Source organism: Anabrus simplex, chromosome 1 (genome assembly GCF_040414725.1).
Source record: "Anabrus simplex isolate iqAnaSimp1 chromosome 1, ASM4041472v1, whole genome shotgun sequence".
Lineage (NCBI taxonomy): Eukaryota > Metazoa > Arthropoda > Insecta > Orthoptera > Tettigoniidae > Anabrus > Anabrus simplex.
This window is the reverse complement of record NC_090265.1, coordinates 1,562,120,384-1,562,137,873: the sequence shown is the minus strand read 5'-3', so window position 1 is coordinate 1,562,137,873 and position 17,490 is coordinate 1,562,120,384. Positions and strand designations below refer to the sequence as shown.

Below are 17,490 nucleotides of genomic sequence, written 5' to 3'. Positions count from 1 at the left end.
TTTTACATTGAGAAGATGTTCAAAATATTCCCTCCACCTCTCCAGTGATTCCCTGGGATCTGTTATGAGTTCACCTGAATTACTCAAAACACTGTTCATTTCCTTTTTCCCTCCCTTCCTAAGATTCTTTATTACTGTCCAGAAAGGTTTCCCTGCTGCTTGACCTAGCCTTTCCAGGTTATTACCAAAATCTTCCCATGACTTTTTTTGGATTCAACAACTATTTGTTTCGCTCTGTTTCTTTCATCTACGTACAAATCCCTGTCTGCCTCGGCCCTTGTTTGGAGCCATTTCTGATAAGCGTTCTTTTTACGTTTACAGGCTGCTCTCACTTCATCATTCCACCAAGATGTTCGCCTTTTCCCATCTTTACACACAGTTGTTCCTAGGCATTCCCTTGCTGTTTCTATTACAGCATCCCTGTATGCCACCCATTCACTTTCTATATCCTGAACCTGCTTACTGTCTACTGTTCGAAACTTCTCACTAATCATATCCATGTACTTCTGTCTAATTTCCTCGTCCTGGAGATTTTCTACCCTTATTCGTTTGCAGACAGATTTCACTTTCTCTACCCTAGGCCTAGAGATACTTAGTTCACTACAGATCAGATAGTGGTCTGTTTCATCGAAAAATCTGTGAAAAACTCGTACATTCCTAACAGATTTCCTGAATTCGAAGTCGGTTATGATATAGTCTATTATGGATCTGGTACCCCTAGCCTCCCATGTGTAGCGGTGAATAGCCTTATGCTTGAAGAATGTATTCGTAACAGCTAAACCCATACTAGCACAGAAGTCCAGCAAACGCTTCCCATTCCCATTAGCTTCCATATCTTCCCCACATTTACCAATCACCCTTTCGTATCCTTCAGTTCTATTCCCAACTCTCGCATTGAAATCGCCCATTAGCACTAATCTATCCTTGCTGTTGACCCTGACCACGATGTCACTCAATGCTTCATAAAACTTGTCAACTTCATCCTCATCTGCACCCTCACATGGTGAATACACGGACACAATTCTTGTCCTAATTCCTCCCAGTGACAAATCTACCCACATCATTCGCTCATTTATGTGCCTAACAGAAACTATGTTGCGTGCAATGGTATTCCTGATCAAGAGCCCTACCCCAGACTCTGCCCTTCCCTTTCTAACACCCGTCAAGTACACTTTATAAACTCCTATCTCTTCCTCATTATCTCCCCTTACCCAAATATCACTTATGCCTAGCACATCCAGATGCATCCTCTTTGCTGACTCAGCCAGTTCTACATAAGCCCCATTAATATTGATAGCTCCCCATCGAATTCCATTTTGTTCGCCAAGTTGTTTCCAAGGAGTCCCTCGCCTGTCAAATGGGAGTGGGACTCCATTACTCCCATAGGTCCGAGGCTTGCTTAAAGTGTTCTGAGCTCGGTAAATTCATGAAGCAGGATGCTGCCCTACTTGCACATAGTCCAAGTGAGGATCTCTCCTCTAACGGGTTATGGACCACCGGTGAATTGTGTAGTCCTAGCCGCCTGAGCACAAGGAGGGCCACAACTCAGTATATGTCCGAGATGCCCACTCCCATTCCATAGCAACTGGTATCCCGACTCTGAGGACCACTTACTAGGCCACTCAGCCGTTGCCCATGGTTCACGAACTAGGACGTGACTACAGTAACCCACAAACATGAACCATTGCAACTTTATAGCCTTCAGTAAATAATCCATGTAAACTACAAACAACAAAGATGAAAGATTACAGCCTTGTCTAATACCTGTAAGTACCTTGAACCAAGAACTCATTCTACTATCAACTATCACTGCATCACATAAATGCCTTTGATTGCTTTTACCAATCTAGCTTTAATTCATTAGTCTTCTAGTATAACAAACATCTTTTTTCTCAGTACTCTGTCGTATGCCTTCTCCAGATCTATGAAACTCAAGCTAAACTGCCAATTCTTCTTGTAGCAGTTTTCAATTAACTGGTGCAAACTGAAAATCTGATACTGACAGCCCCTCAGTGGTCTGAAACCACAACGGTTTTATCCAATTTACTCTCAACCACCAATCGTACCCTCTTTCTTTCAAAATGCCAGTGAACACCTTACCTGGCGTACTGATCAATGAAATACTTCTATAGTTATTGCAATCGTTCCTGTTCCCCTGCTTATATATAAGTGCAATTGTTACTTTCAGCCAATCAGAAAATACCTTTACTAACATTTCACGCTTATCTTATTAGTCTATGAATCCATTTCATTGCTGCCTTTTCACTACATTTCAGGTCCAATTTCATCTATTCCTGCTGCTTTGTGATAATGGAGTTTATTTACTACCCTTTCCGTTCGAGAGTAATTTTGTTGACAACATTGTTCTCCATGCTATGAGCTTTGTTATTCACAACGTCAACAGCACGATTTTGTTTTATGTTCAGAAGATTTTCAAAATATTCCTTCCACCTGTCCAGTGCTTTCCTGGAATTTACTATGAGTTCACCTGATTTATCCAAAACAATATTAATTTCCTTTTTCCCCTCCCTGTCTAAGATTCGTTATTACTGTCCAGAAAGGTTTCACCTGCCGCTTGACCTAGCGTTTCCAGGTTCTTACCGAAATCTTTCCATAACTTTTTCTTGGATTCAGCAGTTATTTGTTTCCCGCCTGTTTCTTTCATCTACAAAGAATTCCCTGCCTCCATCAGTCCTTGTTTGGAGCTATTTCTGATATGCTTTCTTTTTATGTTTACCATTCCACCAAGATGTTCACTTTTCTCCATCTTTATACACAACATTTCCTAGGCATTCCTTTGCTGTTTCTGCTACACCAACCTTCTATACCACCATTCTTTTTCTATATTCTAAACCTGCTTCCTGATGAGCCCAGCCTAGCACACGGGGGTGAAACGCTGGTAACCAAGAATGAGTTAGCTGGAAAATTTATAATGTCCAATCCAGCTTCTCTAATGTCCTTCCAAATCTGATCCATTCACCTTCTAGGTCTTCCAACTGGTCTCTTTCCTTTAACTTCTCTTTCCCATTCCCTTCTCTCTATCCGTTCCTTTCCCTTTCCTTTTACATGTCCGAACTATCTCAGTCTTGTTTTCTGTATCTTCTGTACTAACGGTTCTATATTTAGCTCTTCTCTGATTTTAATATTTCGAATTCTATCTGTTCTCGTCTTTTTAACCAATGTTCTTTTTGACATCCCATAAAAGCTCTCTGACTTTATGATAAAATGGTGTACCTTTACTTAGTCTGTTATTCATTTCAGGGTTGATTTCATTACTTCCATTAATAATACTACCCAGATATGTAAACTGTTCTACATTCTCTAACCGTTCTCTGTCTATGTTCACTTGGCTTCTCTTTTTCTCTTTTCTACAGTGCATGACTACAGTTTCCTTTTTAATAATTATCATTCCAAACTTCTTCAGATTTTCATTCCAAATATCCAGTCTCCTTTGTACTTCCTTTTCTCCCTTTCTCCAAATCACCACATCATCTGCAAATACCAAAGCATTCACTTCATCACTACTAATACTCTGTTTTACATGTTTTATGATTTCATCCATCAATTAAAAGTTACAAATTTCATTATGATAGATCCGTATTGAACTGTGATTACAATAGTATTCAAATACTTTATTATTAAGATCCACCTTTTCAATACAAACTGTACAATGTTTTACATTACATTTACGTTCAGGATTTTTCACATCCCCACATCCATAAACGAGCGGCATACAATAGCATGGTTTATCGAGCCTTTACTGTACCGATGTCCAAAAGTGATCTTAAAAAAAGAACTGAACAATATTTGTATGATTGCAAAACTTAATGGATACCATAGTTATTTCATTGAAAGAATTATCAATAAATACAAACATCGCCTTTTAACCACAATGAAAAAATAAAAACCCAATGTTACTTTATTTTCTACTTTCACGTTCAGTGAAGAAATTTATAAAGTCACTAATGTTTTTAAAAAACATCATGTTAAAATAGCCTTTAAAACTATCAATAATAATGCAACGATATTAATAATAAATTAATAATAACTTCTATTAATAAGACTAATAGTTTTTCAAAATCAGGAGTATATAGGATAAAATGCAACAGCTGTAATTTTTCTTATGTTGGACAGAATGGAAGGAGCTTCAACATGATACTTGGAACATGTCAATGCCCTAAAATACAATATTTCCAGCAGTAGGACAACACATGCACGATTACAATCACAAGTTTACTGACATTAAACCATACCTTAATTTCTTACAATGGTATGTATATTTCATTTTTTATATCATTGACACTGCACTGTGTCTTAAATGGCTTGAACTTTCAACGGAATTTTATTTTATGCAACCGGTCTTAACTTCAATTCTATGAGTTGCGTGTACAATTTTTAAGACCTTTGTGTCTATACATTGTTTATTTTCTTCAACGCATTTGTGTTGATTTGCTTTAAGGCTGATAATGTCCCAAAGTTAGGTCAAAACTAGTCCCTGAAGGTAAATGTAATGTAAAACATTGTACAGTTTGTATTGAAAAGGTGGACATTAATAATAAAATATTTAAATACTATTGTCATACATCAATATAATAAACAATAATGGCGACAGTACACTTCTTGCTTGAGACTTTTTTTGTATAAATGTTTCAGAGTCACCACTCCCCACTTGTACACTGCTTTTACTCTCATGATACATTTTTATCTTGTTAATTAACAATTTTAGTACATTCCTTTTCAGTAGGCATTCTCATACATGTTTTCTCTTAACTGTATCATAAGCTTCTTCCAAGTCCAAAAATGTGAAGCTCTTTACTTCTCTGTTATAATATAGTGGATCTTTACCATTTCTTACCACCTTTCACGGTACAATACAATTTCCTATTTCTTCATTATAACAAATTAATTACATTTTTTGTTCTGTATTGATTTACAAGTGACAAAAGGCAATAAAAATGACAACAAACATTTCTGCAGCGCGCTCTGTGCCCAGCAGGTCCCTGGACAACAACCTCCGTCGGCTGCTGCGGAAAGAAAGAAATTCTTGCTCATGTCCTAGAGTCTTGCAATCACGGAGAGCTCCTTCGAAACACTCGACACCACCAAATTAGATCGTTTATAGTCAAAGAACTGAGGACGAAGGCCTTTAATGTCCACGAAGAAGTTAAAGGATTGGCCATGAATGGCAGTTCTCTTCGCATCGACATGATAGCCTTCTGAGAACACAGCCCAAAAGGCTTCATCATAGATCCAACTGTACGGTTCAAACACCACAAAGACCAACCAGAAGAGGTAAATCTAGAAAAATAAGAGATCTACGAACTCACAATCCCCTATTACAAATCAAAAATACAATCTTCATGAGAATGAAGTAGTAGGACAAATGGTCTGAGCATGCAGCACCATACCTCGAAACTTCGCCGACATATGGAAGTGTTTCCAGCTACCCATGGAAGGCATTCACAAAATAGTTATGATAGCCCTCCGAGGTTCGATATTCAGTGCATAATGTCGTTACTGATAAGAACTTTGAAAATGATGTAATTTCTATGATTACTCCTTTGTAAATTCTCCTTCACATGTGATCCGTATAACCACGTCATTCATGGCAGCTGTTAATACAGGAGGTTGGTTTTTGTTTTTAAAATAATAAACCTGTATATGTAAGCATAGTGATGACAGTTTGGGAAGATTTCCTGACAAATTGTGCCCTAAAAGTATGACTTACAATCTTTTAAAACAAATTTCAATACAGCGGTCAAACAGTGGTCAAACTGACCGCTGCAGTTCTAGGAGTGCCAGAGAGCCAGCCATTCTGGTGTTTAAGGCATAAACTTACAGCAATCCTCTGCTTTTCACCACCAGACAGTACGTCCATCCAGTCTTCAATTGCATCCCAGCCACCCTCACGTGCGAGAAGGTAGGAGAGCTTAACACGTTCCAGATGCTGTACAAGATCTGCATCAGTACGGCCACGGCGAAGCATTTCTTTCTGTGTATGTGGATATATTACTTGGTCCCGAAGACTTCCCAATGTCATGTAAGGTCGCTGAGGAATGTAGAATAACTTGCCTCGGGGAGGCTTTGTTAGTGTACCTCCAAACAAAGGCCAGAGCTGAAAAAGAGTTCAATTTATGATGGACGTTTGAATACACAAGACTATGTTGCACGCATGGAGATAGATAATTAGATAGGTAGATAGATAGAGAGATATTATGCCTAGAAAAATAGATGATATGTACCTCACCCAAGATACGGAAAAGAGAACTCTTTCCGCAACCATTTGGACCACATACTAGGACATTCATTCCAGAACGGACCTCAAATGTTAACTCTTCCACCAATAAATCACCATTTGGTGTAACCAAAGGCACTTTCTCAAAGCGAATTATATTATCCTGGAAGATGATTCGTCCTGATCCTGGTATAAGAGATAGTGGCAATCCTTTCTTACTCTCTGAAAATAAATGACAAAAGGATGTGAACACTATGGCTTAAGGTTGATCAAACAACAACAACAACAGCAGCAACATATCTGTCACACGCAAAGATCACCAAATTTGACAGAGAAATCAATAAACACTGGAAATCAATAACTGCAGTTACTACTCACTAATGAGCCCATTTTCAGTTGGACCATCAGAAGCATTTCCTTTGTTATCTGTGACCATAGTACGTTCATAGTGACCCTGGTTCAAATCCTGGAGCACTTTGATTATCTCTGTGACACGCTGCGTGAATCCTGCCAGGCGAGTCATTTCACGGCCTGCTAGCACAAGGCGGCCTATTGCTTCTGCTAACTTTACCAGCATTCTTCCATACGTATAGTACAGCTGTGAAAAAGAGAAAAGACAACAATCATTTCAAGAAGCATTCTTGCATTTGGACAGGAAACACTCTTGCTGAATATGAAATTAAGCATATTTTTATGATTCATCAGAAAGATATTAAAAGATATTCTTCCTCTAGCTTAGAGCTCAATGGAGGATATGGAGGTTAAAATTCCTCACTTTTGAACTTTTAACACATGGGACCAAATGCCACAGTCAGCAACATACCATGACTAAGGTTTTCTGTTAGAAGAAACCAGACCTAGACGTTATTTATAAATAAAGACCGGTTCAATCCTTTGCTGGACAATGCATTGTTGTGTCCCACCAAGGAGTTTCCTCACTCGCTGCAGCAAGCACTAGTATTCGGCCATATGTCACGGTGGTATACTGTTCAAGTGAAGGAAGAAGCTACAGTTTATTTCTACTTTCATAACACCAAACTTACTACGGGCCTACAGTATGCATGAAATAAAGATCAAGACTCAAATGTAAATCTGCAAAATAAACTTTGCTTTATTAAAGGTAAAACTCATCAAATACAAACTAAGATGAACAGCACAAATGAAGGAATATGTCACTCCTGTTCAAATACACTCCCTGTCTTAATAATTTACTATTGTTTCTACCAAATAATTTTTTTTTTCTCTCTTTATGACTATTAATTGTTATTCTTCACATCACACACCACTAATCATCAACAGAACAGCAGGTTATATTCAAATCAATCACTTTTTTCTTTGTGTAGCTAACCTTGTGGGGTTTCCATGACAATAGCTTCTCTCAGCACACATTTCCAAAGCTTCTGTGGATCGCCTGAAATAATTCATAAGGCATGGTCTCAGAAATTTGCTTAGAACAAGAACACACAAGTTCTTCACGTGATTGAAGTTTCCTTCAACATGGCTACAATATATTTTAGGGTTCTTGCTCATATGGGTCTCGAAAAGATTTTTAGTATATACTGTACAATGCTTTGAAATGATAAATGTAAGGAATTGCTGCCTCAGTTGCAGAATCTATAGCTGCTACTATACTAATGAAATCAGCAGAAGGATACACATAGCCACCTCGATTGATATTCTTCAGCAGAGTAAGAGCAGGAATATCTTTATGTTCAGACGTGAGCATTTCCTGACAGCCTTCACACTTCATATTAAGTAGACTTAATCGTCCTGATCGGATAACTACCTATAACTGCTAAATTGGCAGATTTCAAGATTACTTTTAAACCCGAGTTAGTACTTTTGAGTACTTCAAGATAGGGATTTATCTAACTCTCCAGCGATAAAAAACAGTCCAGAGTTCTGTTGCTGACTTTCTGACTTCTTTTTTGGATGAATGAATGGCACTGTTCTATTAATGCCCTTACCGATGTGAACAACATTTGCATTCAAAGATGTGGAAAGAATTCTAGTGGAAGATGATTTTATGACTGGCTTGCATTGCTACAGCAGCACTTGTCTGGTCATTATTTCCTTCCGACCTTCTTATGGAGCTAAACAGGATCTCAATTTGGTCACTAGAGAATTTTCTTGTGAGGAAACCCCCGATTTTAAGAAGTACTGAATGCATCTTGCAGTGGACACAGACATCAAGACCAAGGCTATTTGCTGAGGAATTTCTTCGTTTGGTTTGAACACAAGTTTTTTCACCTATTAAAATAACTGAAGAAGTTATCTTCTCACCACTGCAATCTGGAGTCTTCGGTAAAAGAAAGTGCCTGGATGGCTCATAATGTGAGTGGATGCGATATGTCGTGTTCAAGTTGTGAATTTGGAACTATTACCTCATAATTTCCAAGACTTCAATGGTGGGTTCACAATCTTCCAATCAATCTATTCAAAGATCGAAACCATGATGCTTAAGAGTGTGAAGGGATGCAATAATCTTGTCAGAGAAAATTTGTACTAGCCTTTTTTTATTCATCTTTTCAAAAGTGATAAATGTACGATGCTTTTTCTGTCCAAAAAATGAACAGATTTCCGCACTTTATGACGTACCCACTCTGCCTACAGATGTGTGACAAAATTGAGATGTGTCGGGTCACCTTAATGTTAATATAAGTAATATATTATTGTTTCTCCATAAACAATATCCCATGGGCGCCAGCCTTCAAGCTTATGGCTTGAAAACGAAAGTTGATAATTAATAATAACAACATGTCATGAGACTCAAAAAACTCCCAGGGGTGGAGTGACGGCACATTAACCATTCAGTACACTAACTTGGAAGTTAAGGATCATTAATAATTTCAGAAGATACAAATTAAAACAGCTATTTATTAGGATGAAAAATGTAATGTAACGGCGTATTAACGGAATCTGAAATTACGGAAGCCAAAGAAAAATTGAATGAAATTAACTCTAAGAAAATGAATTGTTGCGCGAAGACTTGCAGTAATTTATGCCATTAGCTCACCATTTGTAGACTGTTATCTGGATGCAATATATGTAGTAGCTGATGATTGATGGATCTCTCATACAGGCGGCGACATCTTGTTGTGGATTCCAGTCCTACTTCTGCTTTGTGCATAGTACACTAGTTTTACTATGACTTTCCTGCCTTTAACAATTCCTACTGTACTCCTTACATCAAGTCGTGATGAGTCCTAATTTTAATAGCAAAACCACCATGGGTTACGTTCATGGAGAGAATACACATGTATTCTTACGTATTACAGAAATGTAGCGTAACTAAATTCATAACAAAATCTCTCCTGCGCTATACCAGTCAAAACCAGTCTCCCGTTGACTTTACCTCTCGTCATTGAGATAACAGATCCCAATGAGAGTAACTTTTGAGTAGTACACTACTCAGATGCGAAGTGAACTAAGTTAAGATCTTCTCCGATGTCAAGACGTACAGCCCTCCTCCGACGATAGATTAGAATCAGAGAATCGTCGTAAGAGTGTCTTCCAAGAGTACGAGTGTGAGTATCTCTCCAGCCCTTGTCATTGCTGTATATAGCCTTCAAAATCTCCCTCCATTAACCATATCACATGGTCCAGTAAGATTTGATGTACCATCCCTTCTCCTGTCCATTGCTATGAATCCATCACGTTGCTTCATTACGTCCATTCACATAAGCTGAACTTTCCCGCGGAAATAAAGCGTCAGGTAGCGAACTTAGAAAAATAGGTGTTTATCAGGTTTCAACTGTCTCCTCAGAATTTGGAAGGGGTACGGTCTCTCGTAAGCTTGATGATGTACATTTCCTGGTAATGGGCTGAAATTAGCCTGCTGACTCCGGTCACCTCACTACAGCTATTGGAAAATTTACTGCAAGCTATTAATACGAATGATGTTGAATACACAATAAGTTGTTCATTCAGGATACATTATAGCCGCGATACAAAGAAATGAAATGATGATGTGAAATATTAAACAAATGAAAGACAGTGTATTTCCCAACAATTGACAAGTGTGTTTTAAAATGGTTCAAACAGTCCCGTGATCATAACATTCCATTAAGTGGCCCATTAATGTGTGCTAAGGCAGAAGAAATTGTCGAAAAGTTAGGCACTGTTAATTTTAAAGTAAGCTCAGATTGATTTACTGGGTTTAAAGAAAGAAATTGCACGTTTTACGCATGTGTGTGGTGAAAGTGCTTCAGTTAATGAAATGGCCAATGAGTGGTTAAATGGATTGTCTGAACTCATCACAGATTATGAGCCGAAACACATCTTCAACGTAGATAAAACAGCTCTTTTTTTAAGTGCATGCAAGATAAAACATTTACATTTAAAGTGGAAAAATGCAGTGGCAGAAGAAACAGCAAGGAAAGAGTTAACGGTTCTAGTTGGGGCAAATGTGGATGGATCTGAAAAGCTACCGTTACTAATGATATGGAAATAAGCAAAACCAAGATTGTTTTAAAGCTGTTACAAGTCTTCCAGTATAGTACAAGGCTAACAAAAAAGCCTGGATGACTAGTGAACCTTTTGAAAATTGGTTTGTAGCACTAGGAATATATATATATATATATATATATACACTCACACAGTATATGGGGCTAACAGGAAAGTTTTGCTCTTTATTGATAACTCCACAGCTCATAACAAGACTCCTAAACTCAAGATCACTAATCCACTCATTCCACTGAGAGCTTCGCTGCTATCGAAGTCAGTCGGAACTCTTGACAATGCCGAACGCAGTCTTCGGTGAAACGTCGGGACATTCACTCGCTCCTGGACCACGGCCTACAAGCCCGGAAAACGCTGACATGATTTGTAACGCCGGCCGTGAAAGCCTCAATTGCTTCAAGATCACTAAGATAATCTATTTTCCTCCCAATATGATGTCAGTTGTGCAGCCTATGAATCAAGGAGTAATCCACAATTTAATACATTTTTACCAACAGCAGGTTGTTATTAAAATCCTGAGCAAAGATACGAAGCAAACTAAAACTGATCTGTTAGATACTACTCTATGTTAAGAAAAGCTTGGAAGCAGATCACGGAGCAAACAATTGCAAACTGTTTCTGTAAAGAAGGTTTCAAAAATAAAGAAACCAATCCAGAAATTTTTCCAGAAGAACTAATAATGCACATGAAACCTGAATGATGGCAAAAAGTAGTGACTGATGACAGTTATGATTTGATACTGAAGTTGCAGTATGTGGAGATCTGACAGTAAACAAGATTCTGCAAGAAGTGCTACTTAATTCCAATCTATCTGATGACAAAGAGGAGAGCAGTCATGACGTCAAGGAAGAGCCTGTGCTGACCACGTCAAAAGCTTTCAAAATTATAGGAAGATCAGGCAGCAGGTAGTTACCCTCTTCGAAGGCAGCCCTGTCCAGGGAGTGGTGCCCCTGCCCATATCATGAAGGTGGGAATGATAAATCCCTGACAGAAAAATCAGAAGAGTTGACTGATTTTATGGAGAGGGAGAATGTTGCAGTGAAGGGACTGAGTGAGGTCAATTGGAGGGGAAAGGGAGTGAAGAGGATGAGTAGAGGGTACACCCTATCCTGGAATGGAGGAGGTGAGGCAAAGAATGGAGGAGCAGTGATTGTTAATAAAATCCTGGATGAAAATGTGGGTAGTGTAGACTACGTTAATGATAGAATAATCAGAGTGTGACTGAGGACAGTAAGAGTGAGAGATTTCATCTAAGTTTATGCTCCCCAAACTGGAAACAGTGAGGAAAATATGGAGGAATTCTTGGAGACACTTGAGGAAGCAATCACCTTATGTGGAATTGATAGTCATGGGAGACCTCAATGCGCAGGTTGGAAATGACAGAATTGGTAAAGAAGTGATAGGTCCATTTGGATATAGAGAAAGAAACAGTGAGGAAGATAAGCAGATTGATTTTTGTGAGAGAAATGGAATGATTGTGGGTATCGCTTGGTTTAGAAAGAAGAATAGTAAAAAGATCACTAGATATGGCTGCGGTGAAAGGACAAAAACGTTTCTTTTTGGTTGAGAAAATAAATTGTAAACGGTTAATGGATGCACTAGTGCTACCAGGTGAGGCATTTGATAGAGACCACAGAGCAGTGGTTGCAAAATTGAAAACAGGTAAAATTGTGAGAGAAAGAAATAAGACAGAAGAAAATAAAAGTATGGAAATTAAAAGATAATATCAGAAATAGAAAGTGTAGAAGAAGAAAGGACCAAATTTAAAAACATGTTTGTAAGCTGTGCAGAGAAGATTTGTGGCAGAACTTTGGCGAGTGTGAAGGAAAAGGAGACACCTTCGAGGAATGAAAGGGTGAAGAAGGTTGTTAAAAAAGAGAAGAAAACATGTCAAGAATGGAATGGAGATAGGAAAGAAGGAAATAAGATTGTATCAGGAAATTAAAAGTAAGTGTAAAAAGAGTGGTAAATGTTGGGAGAGATTCACACAAGAGTTGGAAAAGTATGTAAATGGTGAAAAAAGGTTATTGTATGGATTGATAAAAAATAAGACAAAAGAAAAGAATCTACACAAAACAAGTGAAGGATGATAGTGGAAATGTAATAACAGACCTAGAGAAGATAAAGAATAGGTGAAAATATTATTTCGATAAACTCCTGAATGCGAGAAATGATGCAGAAGAGAGTGTAGTGGTAAATAAGGAGGATCCAGAAATGGAGAGCAATACTGCAATGGCAGATGTGGAAATGGCTGTAAAGCAAATGAAAACAGGAAAAGCAGCACGGATGGATGAAATATGTGTGGAAATGATAGAGGCAGCAGGACCTATTGATACTGTGACCGTATCGGCACAATTAATAGGTATTTCAAGGGATATGCTTGGTAAGGAAGCCGGTAGCAAGCTCTCTTTGTGTAGATGTTGGGAGTATCACCAGGTTGTGCAATACGAAGCCCGCCAGAGAGGCGCCTTCACCCGCCCACTGGGTGGCTTAAAGAATCCCCGAACTAGGTACACGTCATAGAAGAAGCAGGAGAAGAACACTGTTTAGCGACTCCATATTGGAAAACATATGCCAGCGTACAGCGATGCCAAAGCGATCGGGCAAAATTTAATGCATTTTCGGCATAAATAAGGCTTAATTAACAATACTCCACCCGTTAGAGTAGTGGGCTGAATTTTGGTGGAATTATAAAGTCAAGAGTTCTGGTAGAAAATACTCTCCAAGCGAAAGGCGTTGGTAAACAACTTATATAACTCCGGTCGCGTACGGACGCCTAGTGAAAAACCAGATGCCTTCGGGGATTCCCTACTTCCCCTCCAAGATGATAAATTAATTACGGCAGATCCGCCGAACATATCCAATTCCGCATGGCATAGCGTACTTGTGCATAACCAAGTCACACAGTCTAGCGTATTGCTAATTTCGACAGGCTGGTTTATCCAGGAGCAGTCGAAATAAGAGTGGGGATGAAGTCACTAAACCGCCCCTACCACCGGGGCTAGTATAAGTTTTTTGCAGTTCCAGGGAGCTGGAGTAGTCGTTGAGGAGCTTTCGACGGGAAACGACGGTCGCTTCGCTATCGGATTACCGCTCCTTGGTATACTATGTGAACAAAGCGGCAGGGAAAATCTTTCAGTTTTTTTTAATTATAATTTGTGATAGGCAACAGACGACTACGGTAATGAGATATACTTAAGATATCGGTTGCAAAGTAGACTAAGACTTCGTGAAAGATGAAGTAGGATTTTGCATAACAACTACTTGATAGTACGTAGAATTTCTCGAGCAGAACAAAGAACTGTATAAAATAACGCTGTTTCTGAACAGAGCGTAGGTCAGATTATTAACTGATTAACAATCTAGTGAGGAGTGTTCCTGAACTATTAAACCATACAGAAGATAGGGATAGAAAATTCTGCATCATACGAATGCTGGGAACGCCCGGTTTAACAGTGTAATAGACTAGCTGAAAGTAGCCGATATATTCATCTCCTTGTAACTGGCAGTGGGTAGACAAAGAAGTAATAGGAGTGAACGGTAACACGTGTGCAAGAAATTGATAAATTGTGTGAATTACAATCTAATTTCAGTGATCCGTGTGTTACTAAAATGGATTACGCAAGACAAGATATGGAACTTCTGAACTCCAGGACTACAGGATCCAGCGCCATGGAGTAATCCTACATGGGCAGGCCTCCGGATCCTCCGGACAGGGCCGAAGACGTCAACTGTTGAGTACAAAGTTATGTTTCTTTCCAATGCTAGTATTTCCCTTTGTAAATAATAGTCATGAAGTATAGGGTTAAAATAACATATATAAATAGGTTTAATCCGCCCAAGAATGGTCGGGAATCCTTTTATTCATTTTTGTTTCAATTAATTAATTAGATATGGGAAGGGAGTGATCCTGTGTTAGTGTATAGAATAGGGGACCCCTTTTAGTGGATATATTTGCATGTTATTATAATTTGTTTATTTAGTGCTGAGAAGGAATTGACGGGGGAAAAGGAGTAGAATGATATGTAGATTAATAATGTAGATCTCATCTGAGCAAGTGCCTAAGTTACGTAGGGATTAGCGAGGTGACAGAGTCATCAACAAGTGCCCGTATGAAAGGAAAAACTTGGGCTAGAATCAGCACTATGTTCGTAAAGTCAGAAATAGCATGTTGTTGCATGGTAATATAAGTTTTGGCTGTAACTGGTGATGTTCAAGGAATGACGTGCCGAGGTTTGAACCCCTGTCCTCCACTACACTATTGAGGTTAGATGTAGAAGGTCTGTTAGTGGTTTGGAAGGATTTAATAATTTAAATTAATTTGAATTTCATTATTATTATTATTATTATTATTATTATTATTATTATTATTATTATTATTATTTTCTTAATGTAACTTGAGCAGTGTTTTGATACTATACATTTCAAGCAAAAGGTTAGAAGATTCTTCTTATTATTATTATTAGTATTATTATTATTATTATTAGTATTGTTATTATTTTACCTAAGGTATTTTGATTGATGATTTATTCCGATAGATAGGGTAGTATCTGATAGGTACACACACTCGCCTCAGAGGCGGAGAAATAGGAGTATTGCTGTGGTCAGGGGCTAACGGATGGTGCACTTTGGAAGGAGAGAAGACACGAGTCGAACTCCAGACCTCCAGAGATATGAGAGAATGAAATGTGAATTAACGGTCGAATTTGAGAAATGATTCTCGTGTACTGAATGTATGTGGGCTGGTCCGAGCATTGAATAAAATGTGCCAGTTTTCTAATGAATTAATTTGATGGACACAGAGAGAAAAAGGCCTAGCGGGAAGCAGGCTGAATGGTGTTTTTTTTTGTCTCCGGACCGTGGGACAAGTGTCAGCTGTGAATTTATGGCTGAGAGGGGAGAATCTGGAACAGGGAGGAAGATATACAAGCAGAAAGGTTGGTCGGACCAACATTCTGGTTTCTTTTGAGAATAAAGACAGCAAGTGCTTTAATTGCCACCCCGTAGACCATGACCTACAGAGCAATATAGATGTTTATTTTTGTTATGACAGTTCGATACACGATTAGATTAATTAGGGCTTGATTACAGTACCCTGGATGGAGACGACCAGAGTCTCAGGTTCGAACCTCACGTGGGCACAGCAGTGATCAACAGCTCGCTAAGACAGCGGGTTACAACGGTTAAATTACAGCCATCGTCTTTATTGATACATGTGTTTGATATATTTTCTTTTTCAGGATGTGTTTTTGTTGGTTACTTTTAATCGATGTCGATTTGAATCTAGACTTCGTGAAAGTCCACTGGTAGTAAAATGAAATGTCGTATGGCTTTTAGTGCCGGGATATCCCAGGAAGGGTTCGGCTCGCCAGGTGCAGGTCTTTCTATTTGACACCCGTAGGTGACCTGCGCGTCGTGATGAGGATGAAATGGTGATGAAGACAACACATACACCCAGCCCCCGTGCCATTGGAATTAACCAATTAAGGTTAAAATCCCCGACCCGGCCGGGAATCGAACCCGGGACCCTCTGAACCGAAGGCCAGTACGCTGACCGTTCAGCCAACGAGTCGGACTCCACTGGTAGTGATTGCAAATGATAGTTCGTTGTTCAAGTCTGTGTTTATTTTATATGGAAGACTTGAGTCCTTTTTCTTTCCTTCTCCGTGTTTTAGTGACGGATTTCTGATATGGTCAGAATGTTCGGATTAATTATGTTTTTAATCTTACTTCATTGATTCCTAGCGTTAGCCGACCATTCAAAGGCGGACATTTTTCTTTTGTGTAAATAGAGTCTAATGTGTAATACGGGATTCAGTCCCATGGAATACTCGCATTGGGGGAACATGGCTTGTTTTGTTTGTTTTTGTGAATATGATAGGGTACTCAGTGGTTTATGCTAAACCGGGTGATGACGCGCACAAAACAATTGCGATAATACACAAAACAATTTGTGTAGCATACATCCAAACTAATGTAATAATTATGTAAGCAATATATGACACAGGCAATTCAAAGTGATAGTATGTGAAAAAGTGAAATCATATTAACAACCTCTCGGTTATTCTCTGTTTTGGTAGAGAGGGATATCGATATCTATGTCTGTGTCAAAAAGGAAAATTTATTGGAGTAGAGAAAATAACAGCTAACGTTGCCTTTCACATAGATTTTGTCTGTGGAATGTGGAGGTAACAGCCGATGTCAATGGCAGCCCGGATTTTTCCGCTGCTAAAATAAGTGATTTGCTCATATTAATTGTGTAAGAAGTATCAAGAGTGTATGTAAATTTGTATATTTCACCGAGTGAGTAGTAAATTGTTCCAAACGATTTCATGCCTATCTATACCGAAAAACATGCATCCAGAATCCTCTTCCGTTCATTGTAGGCCTTTAAGATAGCTTATGTTTGATAGCCTCTTTATGCCGCGAACATTCTTCGGCCCTGAGGAGTCCGTGTTCAGACCTCAGGAACGGGAGAGTAGCTTTGATCTAGCTGAGTCGAATGGTCGATAACTCTTCATGTGAGTGGATTAAGTATACAATCCCAATGAGGAGAAATCGGCACAGACCAAAAAGATCCCTTGACTATCGACTTCCGTGGAGCATGGTCCCATGTGTTCGTGACCCGAAAGGGTTGGTTTGTTGTCACATGGTCCCATGAGTCATGGGGGACGGTGGGAAAGGTTCCAATACCTGCAGTGTAAAGGTATAATAATACTAGTATTTAAGAAAGGTGACAGAAAGGTACATGACAATTATCGAGGAATTACACTGTTGTCACAAATAGCCAAAAT

General features: G+C 38.8%; 1 protein-coding gene across 2 annotated transcripts in view; it reads right to left on the bottom strand.

The window, feature by feature from the left end:
* The window catches only part of Abcd3 (ATP binding cassette subfamily D member Pmp70), a 211,360-nt gene that overhangs the window by 52,015 nt on the left and 141,855 nt on the right, over positions 1-17,490 (bottom strand). Inside the window, exons 11-14 of one of the 2 annotated variants that reach the window (XM_067138124.2) lie at positions 6,614-6,833; positions 6,243-6,457; positions 5,840-6,115; positions 3,392-3,492 (exon numbers count right to left, since the gene is read on the bottom strand). In XM_067138124.2, coding sequence (XP_066994225.2) covers positions 3,481-3,492; positions 5,840-6,115; positions 6,243-6,457; positions 6,614-6,833 — 723 coding nt within the window. In that variant the 3' untranslated portion in view covers positions 3,392-3,480. Of the gene's footprint in view, positions 1-3,391; positions 3,493-5,839; positions 6,116-6,242; positions 6,458-6,613; positions 6,834-17,490 lie in introns of those variants that run through there. The other variant, XM_067138123.2, reaches the window with a different exon arrangement.